Genomic DNA, 12147 nt, shown 5'->3' on the forward strand with positions numbered 1-12147 from the left:
CGGTAGGTGGCGCTGTTACAAAAAAATAGGGTCCTAGAATTGCGGTCCTGAAACTGCAGCCTCCCGTTATAGTCCATGGGCCAAGCCAGAATTTGGTGCCACCTAAGGTGGCAAAATCTCTTTGGTACCAGTTTGTTTGTAGAGTCCATACAAGTACTTTGAAATATGGTAACCATTTCAAATGAGTAGCTTTACTAATCTTTTGGGACAATCATTATTTTAGCCATTATCGTCCTACAGTATCTGCACAGCAGGTTTGTATGAAGTCTATTGTAAGAGGTAGCCATACATCCTATATGTTGATTTTTTTCAGGACAGTCAGGGCTATCCAGATCTGACATAATTTGACATGATATTTGTTGTATACATTTTATATTAGCCTTCATATTAAATGAAAAAATGTTTTTGCATCTATTAAATTGTTATATTTGTATATCTATCTCAAAAGATATTGATGTTAGGGGGGATATCTTTTCAGATAAGGATAGACAAGACTGTCTGTAATCTGGTGATATAAGAACCGTGATGGTGGGACAATCCATGACCTAGCAATTTGAAAAAAATATGTATGAACTGTATATGAAATAGTATATTATGCAACAACAACGCCTGGTGCTAGTTTCAAAACCAGATTACTCCACCATACTTTGTTGTAATGATAAGCCACTAGCATCATCTGAAAAGGTAAGTCCTGCTGTTTATTTTGATATGTGTTACCCTTGGAGGCCACAAGCACTTTGCAACTTATTCAGCTATGACTCAGCTGTGTGAAAATGAGTAAATAAATGACAGATGATTGCAACTTTGTTTAATTTGATGCATTTTCAAATCAAGATTACTCCGACCATCTTTGTTCTATAAGCAAGGTACTAGTGTCACTGTGAAGCAGAAGGTCCACTCTTTCATTTGATACCCGTTTTATACGATAGCAACTTTGTGAATAATTAAAAAAAGATTGAGTGTGTGGAGATGCAGAGATGGAAGTAGTGCAAGACGGCTGAAATTTCATGTGATTTCGAAATTTCACGTTCGATTACTTCACAATACTTTGTTGCACAGACTAACACATAACATAATTGGAAACGGCTAGTCCTGATGCTATTTTTAACACCTCATATTTAAATGTTCCTTGTTCTTGATATACCGGTATTTCTGTTATTTTCAATGTGCATCACAAAATAGAGAAGTATGGCAGAACAAAGTGCAAGTGTTACACAGTCAAGAGTGTTTAATACACTGTTCGGATGATGACTCTAACCTTGTGGCACCTATGAATATACAGGTGCATCTCAATTAATTATAATGTCGTGAAAAAGTTCATTTATTTCAGTAATTCAACTCAAATTGTGAAACTCGTGTGTTAAATAAATTCAGTGCACACAGACTGAAGTAGTTTAAGTCTTTGGTTCTTTTAATTGTGATGATTTTGGCTCACATTTAACAAAATTCAACAAATCTCAACAAATTAGAATACTTCATAAGACCAATAAAAAAAAAAAACATTTTTATTGAATTGTTGGCCTTCTGGAAAGTATGTTCATTTACTGTATGTGTACTCAATACTTGGTAGGGGCTCCTTTTGCTTTAATTACTGCCTCAATTCAGCGTGGCATGGAGGTGATCAGTTTGTGGCACTGCTGAGGTGGTATGGAAGCCCAGGTTTCTTTGATAGCGGCCTTCAGCTCATCTGCATTGTTGGGTCTGGTGTCTCTCATCTTCCTCTTGACAATACCCCATAGATTCTCTATGGGGTTCAGGTCAGGCGAGTTTGCTGGCCAGTCAAGCACAGTACCACCATGGTCATTGAACCAGCTTTTGGTACCTTTGGCAGTGTGGGCAGGTGCCAAGTCCTGCTGGAAAATGAAATCAGCATCTCCATAAAGCTTGTCAGCAGAAGGAAGCATGAAGTGCTCTAAAATTTCCTGGTAGATGGCTGCGTTGACTGTGGACTTCAGAAAACACAGTGGACCAACACCAGCAGATGACATGGCAGCCCAAATCATCACTGACTGTGGAAACTTCACACTGGACTTCAAGCAACATGGATTCTGTGCCTCTCCACTCTTCCTTCAGACTCTGGGACCTTGATTTCCAAATGAAATGTAAAATTTACTTTCATCTGAAAAGAGGACTTTGGACCACTGAGCAACAGTCAGTACTTTTTCTCCACAGCCCAGTTAAGATGCTTCTGACGTTGTCTCTGGTTCAGAAGTGGCTTGGTAGCCCTTTTCCTGAAGACGTCTGAGCGTGGTGACTCTTGATGCACTGACTCCAGCTTCAGTTCACTCCTTGTGAACCTCTCACAAGCATTTGAATCAGCTTTGCTTGACAGTATTCTCAAGCTTGCAGTCATCCCTGTTGCTTGTGCACCTTTTCCTACCCAAATTCTTCCTTCCAGTCAACTTTGCATTTAATATGCTTTGATACAGCACTCTGTAAACAGCCACACCTTTCAGTAATGACCTTCTGTGACTTACCCTCTTTGTGGGAGGCATCAATGTTCGTCTTCTGGATCATTGCCAAGTCAGCAGTCTTCTCCATTATTGTGGTTTCAAAGAACAAGAGATATCTGGAATTTATACTGTAGGGATGGTCATTTATTGAAACTCAAATGTAAATATTCTAATATTTTGAGATACTGATTTTTGACTTTCATGAGCTGTAAGCTCTAATCATCAAAATTAAAACAAAAAAAAACTTTTGAAATGTTTTACTTTACATGCAATGAATCTAAAATATATGAAAGTTTCACTTTTTGAAATAACTTACAAGAAAAAAATTAACTTTTTCACAACATTCTAATTTATTGAGATGCACCTGTACATTCATGGAACATACTACTCAGAGCAGCTAAAATAAGAGGCTACAGCCCCATCCTTGATCTTGCTAAAGACCTACCTGAAGGTAGCATACCATCAGTATTGTATCACAGGAAATGTCGTAGCATCTTCACTATGAAGAAACTGCACTCCTACATCTCTAGTGGAGTTTCTTCAGATACTCCTAACAGGTTCATTCATTTACAATGCAGGAGAGCGCAGAAATGTGCAAGCTACAAACCTGCAGCAATCAGAGGGAGGAGGAGGAGGAGGATACTGATGTCATGAAACTAGTTGAATATGATGATGATGACGATGATGATGAATAAACATAAACAGTTTGCAATGACCAAATAAGCTCATGAACAAGGTAGAATTATGTTGTTTTTCTTTGTATGACATGCTCTGTTCAAATAAAGTTACAAGATATTTTCATTATCTGGCTCAATGGTTAGTGTCATTGAAGGGTGATTTCTGTGACAAAGCTACCACTAACAAAAGGTTATCATGTTGTAATATCATCTAGAGATATGGACTTAAAAAAAAAATCAAACTAGAATTTGCCACCTTGGGTGGTACCAATTAGTGAAAAATGTGGCCTGGGCCCATGGACTATTAGTGGGGCGGGGGGGAGTCACCCCCCTCCCGTCAATTGCGCGAGTCGGCAGCCCTCATGTGTCCACCAACACATACAGTATGCATTTGTCTTTTCTTTTTTTAGGGTTCTTTTTTTTTACAGCTCCATTATCTACTTCAGATGTTCAATATCAGCTCAGGTTTGCTGTCCTTGTATATATATTTATTCTGTGTCCATGTTTTGTGAGTCCTGTGAGGCCCTGACTAAATTCAATCTTGAAGGGGACCAATAGCTCCAGGAGGATTTGGTTCAGGGCCACTTGTATTGTTTTGGGTTAGCTTATGTGCCTCCACATTTATCCACAATATCACTGTATAGCTGTATTAATGTAGTGGAGTTATCTGAGCTTATAAGACTCATAGAAATGATGCTAACTGATAAGAAAATGTTATTTTCAGGAAACATGCTCTCACCTTTTTGGGGTAATGCCAAGTTAATACAGAAAACAGGACAGCTTGTTTTGAGCATCAAATATTTTGTTTATTGCATGAATCTTGGAATCATATTCACTGCTAGAATGGCTACATGATTCTCTAGTTGGGTTGGTAGTGCTCAGTTCTTCTGGACACCAGGGAAGCTGGCAAAGACGGTAGTCCAGTAGTAAACCAAACGCGTTCTCAACATCTGCTTCACACTGTCTCTGTTCATCTTGTTGTTGATATCCAGGTACTTATGGCCACTGCTGGCAAACTCAGGCCAGTTTACAGGAACACTGGACTCACCTTTGTTAGGGTCACTGTGAGGAAGAAAGAAAGACAGACAATGAGGGAAGTTAGAAATGACATACAGCCATCATCATGCACCACAAGTGGCACCAGGGTTATTATAGTTAATTAAAAGTAAAATTATTGCCGTTACTTGAAATAAAATGAATGTTAAAGGAATAGTTAAACCAAAAATAAAGATTGCTGAAAATTTACTCTGGCCATCCAGGATATAGATGAATTTGTTTCTTCATCAGAACATTGATGTAATGCTAAATTTCTCCAAATCTGTTCTGATAAAATAACAAACTTCAATTTTGAATCGCCTGAGTGTGAGTATAGTTTCATTTTTGGGTGAACTATTCCCTTAACTCAAATATAATAAAATATATATACAAAAAAACATATTTATATTATATTTCAGCTAGTTGTCACAGAATTTTCATTTAGTTTAACTTGATGTACTAAAATAACTAAAATAAAAATGAACAAAAACTATATAACAAAATTGCACAACAAAATCACTAAATCTTTAACTGAAACTAAATAAAAAATTAAATTAAATTCAAAAAAATATTATTTAAAAAATTAAACAACTATAATAGTACCTCGATGTTAAAATAACTGACTGGCACCATATGGGATTGCACAAAAATAGACAGGCCTAGTACCATAGTTCTCTCTCTATATAGTTGTTTCTACACATTTTAGTGGAACAAGGTGAAGTATTTTAACACTGTAGTATTATAAAACATTGTAATGTTTATATACCCAGTTTGAGCAAAATTGGTCCAGTAGGAAATCATGTATCTGGCGACGTCACGATGGCGAGGAAAGTAGCCCAGAGGAGTGCTGAGAGGCTTCCCAAACACATACTGAAGGTCATCAGCGTGATCGGCACCCATCCAGAGTGGGAAGACAGGCATGCGAGAGGGCTCAGTGAACAGATACGAGTAAGTTCGTCCAGATCTAATGAGGAAAGAAAGGTTGTTTTTAAGATTTATACTGTTCAGTTTCATTTTAGGAGACCAGTAAATAAGATGAGATCAACTTACTTGGCATGGTCAGAGTGGAGGTACAGGGCCGCTTGGGTTGGAACCAGGAAGATGTAGTCCGTCTCCATGTCCACAGCCGTTTTCTTAATGTCCTTATCACTAGGTTTACTACCCCATTTGACTGTGTACTCCTCATAAGTTGCGATACCAGCATCTACTCCTCTAGATTCAGACAGAGCAATCGAGAGAGCCCTGACATCCGCCCTGTTAGAAATCAATAGCAGTTTTTGGAAATCATGTTGTTGTTGTTGTTTTACGTTTGGACCATTAAAGGCCCCATGAAATTACTTCACAGGTGTTTTCATATTGTTTTTTTATACTTTAGAATTTCATTTATTCCTTAAAAGTTGACTCTTTAATGTAGCACACTTACACAGGGGTGGACACCAGTGCGTTGTTGATAGATGAGATGTCAAGGGTGGCAAAGATGTGGCCGTCCATGTCATTGACGCCAGCGATGTAATCAATGTCAGCAGCATTCCCAAAAAGGGTTTCAGGCTCGTCGGGGAGAAAATCACCATCGATGACCGGGGACAGAGCCAGATTGTGTACAATGGGATCTGGAAAAGATGGTCAGATTTGATATTTCTCTTTGCATTGCATTTACTATGGTTTTAAAGAAAGAGTTCACTCAAAACATTTTCAAACCCTTTTTCACTTGAATTATTCACCGAAAATACTGGCTTCCCCGTTCCTTGTAATTGCATGGAAAAGAGTGACTAGTCATGCAGGTTTGGAACATGAGGATGAGTAAATTTATTTTAATTACACTTTTTTTTTTAAGGGCTAAAAATGCACAATGAATTTTCTTACGAGAAGCAGATGTACTGAGTTTCACATTCCCAGCAAGAGTTACAGTCTTTGGATCTGTCCTCCTCAGACAAGCCACCATCCCGCTATCAGTAGGACATCCTACCTTTTTTGCGATCTAAATGTGCACAAAAAGTAATTAACCCATGCAGTTTTAAAGAAATTATTGTATTTATAATTATTGTAGACATAAACCAAATTGTGATAATTATACATCAACTATTAACTTGACCAAAAACATTGAAATGTCAGTCTGTATGTGAAACAGAACAGATGACTTCACTAAGTCAACACTAGCAAGTGTACACTAAAGTATTTTGCAAAAGGCTGAGAATGAGAGTAAACAAACCCCATAGGATTTTGTGACCACTTTATATTAAATGCTTGTACTGTACGCAATGTACCAATTCTGTTTTATAATCAGTAAAAATGAAGCTCACCTCCTCAGCATACTGTCGTGGATTTCTGTTGACAGCCCAGGGACAGAGAGCAACACCACTCTGTGAGATAGCTCTGCGGATCAGGCCCTTGTTTTTAGGGGAAAGAATCTGTGCAGGACACACACACAGAAATTAGAAACTATATTACTGAGAACCTCTCCTGGTTTTCATACTAATATATTACACACTTATGCAAACCTGTTGCCATCAGATTTAGAGTGAAAACATTAAAGACTTTTTTTTTTTTAATACAGCACCTGGAAGTTGACGCTGGCTCCTCCTGCTGACTCCCCAAAGATGGTGATGTTGTCTGGATTGCCACCAAAATTCCTGATGTTTCTGTGTACCCAGGAGATAGCGGCGTGCTGATCCCACAGGCCATAGTTTCCTGTCGAACAGGACATGCTCGGGTCATCATTTAAATAATACAATCTATCAATCCATATATACATACATGAATACAGCGGGGTCCAAAACTTTGAATGGAGCTTCTATCCAGCTAACAAGGAACATTCTGGCAAGGTTCTCTCGAAATTATTAGAAAACATTTTTCCAGTAACGTTAATAGAACATTCATTCAGAGTTATCTGGTCTTTAATCATGTATAAGGCTAGGTGATATGGCCAAAGATATTACCACAATATTTATTTACCATCAACGGGGAAGTACTTTCCACGTGTTTGTTAGACCTTGAGAATAAATATAAACTTAACTTTGTTCACAATTAAACTCCACAGAGTAATCGTAATTTGTTTAATTAGGAACCCATTAAATCCATTTTCTCCCCTAAATTATTTTCGCTATGCTAAAGCTTTGCATGCTCGTGACTCTTTAGCTCCGCCCACGGCACGCCTCCAGAAGCTCAACTGTTTTCAGCTGTACCTGTCTTTTATAAATCTGATCAAAATTAAAGACTCTTTGGAGGATGCAGTACTACTCTGTAGGTACTCAAGATTAACATGAAATTGGCAGAAAGTGCGTGGAATATGTCCACTTTTAAATGCTTTCACTTTTTTTTGCTATAGTACTGTGTTCCTCCTGGAAATTGCGTTTGCTCACAAAAGCACACAAAAACACTGAAATACAGTTTTTCCTCTGAGCTAATATTATTTCATCACACAACCTTTGACAAATATTTTGCAAGAAAAAGCAAAGCACTGTAAGTGCTCCTCCCATCTTTTTTTTTTTTTTTGATGTTAGTGGTCTACTGTATGTCTGAGACAACTAGTGAAAATGCTTGTCTTTTAATTTTTTTCACATGTCTATGTGATGAAGAAAAAACAGTACACAGGAGTTAATTAATTTATTTATTTGCAATATTTGTATGACTCTTATTCAAATGAAATCTTTTACACAATTTCTTACCAGGTGCGTCAGCATCTCCGCTGCTGAGGAAACCCAGGGAACCGACACGATAGTTGAATGTCACCACGATGACATTTCCTCTGTCTGCGATCTCCTGTCCGTCGTACAGGTAGTTGTCCAAGAAGTTTGCACCCTGACCAGCACCAAGCAGGAAGCCACCACCATAGATGAACACCATAACAGGCAGATTGGTAGACACTGCAAAGGAGAAGGTGTCAAGCCACACAGGGTAAATTCAGTCATTTGACCCAGATTTCTAACTAAATTATTCTTAAAGGGCTAGTTCACCCATCAAACATTGTCAAAACAACACTGGACCCAATTAACTTTAATTGTATGGACATAAATGTTCAAGAGTGAGAAAATGATGACAGGATTGTAATTTTTGAGTGTACTGTCCCTTTAATGTGTTTTTTTGTTTTGTTTTGTCTTGTGAATTGGAACATGTTTGCATTACCAGTTCTGCCCTGAGGACCCAGATGTTCAGGTAGAGACAGTCTTCACTGCCCACAACATCAGTAGCGAGAAGATTGAGCTGCATGCACCTCTTTCTGTAGTCGGTGGCTTTCAGAACACCTGTGCAGGTAAAGTCAGCAGCAGTGCTCTGTCAATACACTCCCTTATTTTAGACCCCAGCTGTGCCTGAAAACATTTAAACAGACAGGTGTACTCACCGTCCCAGCCTGGGTGAGGAACGGGCTTCGCTAATCTGCCAGGTGGAGCGGCGAAGGGGATTCCCTTGAACACGTCCATATAGCGGAAGAGTCCAACACTGTGACTCTTTCCCTGTACCATCCCTCCCTCGGTGTACACAGCTCCCAACTGCAATACGTTCACAGTTCAATATTGGTAGAAAATGCATTACAGCCGATTTAGCATTTTAGCCATTTTCTGCCAAATTTTACAAAATGCTTTTCGCTGTCTCCACTGCTTTTTTTGTAAAAAAAAACATAATTAACATGGGAGAAAAAATGATATTTTAATGCGGTTACATTCTCTTTTACATGAAAAACTTTATATTCACTCACAAAGAACTCAAAAGTTTTGTGAACGAATGCAAAGTTTCTCAGAAGAATGCAAAATTATTAAAATATAATTTTTCCTTCCATTTCATAATTTTTCCCCATTATCATCTCTTTAGGGACCCTGTGTTAAAAGTTAAAATAGATATAATTTTAGGTGATGTATTATATTACTAAATACATTTTTAATAATAATTTCATTATTAAACTAAACTACTACATAAACATAATGAACTGTTAAACATACTGAACACTTACAGAAGCTGCATTTGCTGTGCCCAGGATGAAGGCAACAGAGATGAAAACTCCCAGCATCGCCATCATCATCATCAGACAGTTGCTGCAAGTGTGGCAATGACTTCTGCTGCTTTTATAAACAGGCCAAATCCTATCTCTCTTAGAAGGCGTGCCAAAACCATATCTTAAAAGTACACAGTCCTTGTATTAACTGGACAACATATGTGCAGTTGTGTTAAACTCTCATGGACAATTTGTGTGGTGTTCATTTGAAGTTTTTTGTAATCTTAACGACACACATTTTTCAGAGACACCAGAGAGATATTTATGAATGGTAAAAAAAATTGTGCCATTTTAAAGAAAATCAATTCATCATCTGCCAAAATGACTAGTTGTCGTACTTACAGTCATGGCCAAAAATATTGGCACCCTTGGTAAATATGATCAAAGAAGGCTGTGAAAATTCATCTGCATTGTTAATCCTTTTGATCTTTTATTTAAAAAATCCACAAAAATCTATCCTTTCATTGGATAATAAGAATTTAAAATGGGGGGAAATTTCAGTATGAAATAAATGTTTTTCTCTAATACAACGGCACCCTTTTATTCAATACTTTTTGAAACCTCCATTTGCCAGTTTAACAGCTCTAAATTTTCTCCTATAATGCCTGATGAGGTTAGAGAACACCTGACAAGAGATCAGAGACCATTCCTTCATCCAGAATCACTCCAGACCCTTTAGATTCCCAGCTCCATGTTGATGCTTCTTCTCTTCAGTTCACCCACTCATTTTCTACAGGGTTCAGGTCAGAGGACTGGAATGGCCAGCAGAAGCTTGGTTTTGTGCTCAGTGACCTATTTTTGTGTTGTTTTTGAGGTTTGTGTTTGGATTATTGTATGGTTGGAAGATCCAAACATGGCCCATTATAAGATTTCTAACAGAGTCAGTCACTTATTGATTTTTTATCTGTTGATAGAATCCATGATGCCATGTGTCTAAACAAGATGTCCAGGACCTCCAGCAGAAATATAGGCCCACAACATCAAATATACAGCAGTATATTTCATTGTACACATGGGTTACTTTTTATCCCTGTGTTCACCAAACCCATCTTGAGTGTTTGCTGCTAAAAAGCTCATTTTTTAGTTTCATCTGACCATAGAAGCCAGTCCCAAGTTCCAGTCGTGTCTGATAACTGAATATGCTGGAGTTTGTTTTTGGATGAGCTAGCAGAATTTTTCTTGAAACCTCCCAAACAACATGTGGTGATTTAGGTGCTGTTTGACATTTCTTTTTGTTTTTAAAGGTTTTCTGACCCCGAGACTCAACTATTTTCTGCAATTCTCCAGCTGTGGTTCTGGGAGAGTCTTTAGCCACTCAAGCTCTCCTTCTCACCGTGCATTAGGACGATATAGACACACGTCCTCTTCCAGGCAGTTTCGTAACATTTTCTGTTGATTGGAAATTCTTAATTATTGCCCTGATGGTGGAAATGGGATTTTCACTGCTCTAGCTCTTTTCTTAAAGCCATTTCACTAATTTGTGAAGCTCAATTATCTTTTGCTGCACATCAGAAATATATTCTTTGGTTTTTCTCATTATGATGGATGATTAAGGGAATTTGGACTTTGTTTTCCCTCCTATTTATATTTCTGTGAAACAGGAAGCCTTGGCTGGATAATTTCATGTTCATAATCACCCTGGAGTGCTCAAAATTGTGAATATGAATGGGAATATACTTCAGAGATATTTTACTCATAAGAATTTCTAGGGGTGCCAATAATTGTGTCCAACGTGTATTTGAGAAAAAAAACATTTATTTCATAATGATATTTACCCCCATTTTAAATTCTTATTAACCAATGAAAGGTTAGATTTTTGTGATTTTTAAATAAAAGATCAAAATAATCCTTCACAAAAATCTAACCTTTCATTGGATAATAAGAATTTAAAATGGGGGGAAATATAATCACAATGCAGATTAATTTTCACAGCCTTCTTTGATCATATTTACCAAGGGTGCCGATATTTTTGGCCATGACTGTATTTGCTGGATTCATTTTTAAAATTCACTTTAAGTATTTATTTAATTATTCCTTTTTTTTAAATTAAATATTCCCTCCTGGTGGAATGACCTGCCCAACTCAATCCGAGCAGCTGTGTCCTTCTTCAAGAATCGGCTAAAAACACATATCTTCCATCTTTATTTGACCCTCTAACTCTAGCACTCTCTATTATAATTCTATTCTTTAAAAAAAATACTGACACTAGATTTTCTAAACTTTTTCTATTCTATGTATTTGTTTTCTTTTTATTTATTATACAATTAACAAAAGCAAAATTCATTCAGGTCAGAGTCATTCAGGTTCCTGGGCACCACCATCTCCCAGGACCTGAAGTGGGACATTTACATTGACTCCATTGTTAAAAAGGCCCAGCAGAGGCTGTACTTCCTTCACCAGCTGAGGAAGTTCAACCTGCCACAGGACCTGCTGAAACAGTTCTACTCCGCCTTCATTGAATCCGTCCTCTGCACTTCGATAACTGTCTGGTTCAGCTCAGCTACCAAATCTGACCTCAGAAGACTACAGAGGGTCCGGACTGCTGAGCGAATCATTGGTACAACCCTCCCCAGTCTCCAAGAACTGTACTCATCCAGAGTGAGCAAAAGGGCTGGCAAAATCACTCTGGACCCCTCACATCCAGCACACTCCCTCTTTGAACTGCTGCCGTCTGGTCGACGCTACAGAGCTCTGAGCACCAGAACGGCCAGGCACAGGAACAGCTTCTTCCCTCAGGCAATCCATCTCATGAACACTTGACAATAATTGTGGAACACACACTATTTATACACTTATTTATCTAACACACATAGTTTACATTTCAATTTGCACATAATATACCTGTACACTGTCTATTGTAACACACCTATACATACAATTGTCAATTTGTATATTGTTATTCCCTATTTAGTTGTTCTATTTTTAATCCTTCTTTTATTATCTGTGTTTTTGTTCTGTCGCTGTCATTCTGTTGCACTGTGGAAGCTTCTGTAAC

At 37.9% G+C, this 12147-nt stretch overlaps 1 protein-coding gene across 1 annotated transcript; it reads right to left on the reverse strand.

The window, feature by feature from the left end:
• Positions 1–3899: 3899 nt before the first annotated feature.
• On the reverse strand, positions 3900–9424 carry LOC131528613 (bile salt-activated lipase-like). Its single transcript, XM_058757899.1, is given in 12 exon segments — positions 3900–4192; positions 4932–5129; positions 5216–5419; positions 5589–5775; positions 6029–6143; positions 6466–6573; positions 6723–6853; positions 7831–8028; positions 8288–8305; positions 8308–8406; positions 8505–8652; positions 9111–9424. Coding segments are annotated over 12 exon segments (1662 nt in total). The 5' UTR covers positions 9183–9424; the 3' UTR covers positions 3900–4008.
• Positions 9425–12147: the final 2723 nt, after the last annotated feature.

Source organism: Onychostoma macrolepis, chromosome 21, assembly GCF_012432095.1.
Source record: "Onychostoma macrolepis isolate SWU-2019 chromosome 21, ASM1243209v1, whole genome shotgun sequence".
In the NCBI taxonomy this organism is placed as follows: Eukaryota; Metazoa; Chordata; class Actinopteri; order Cypriniformes; family Cyprinidae; genus Onychostoma; species Onychostoma macrolepis.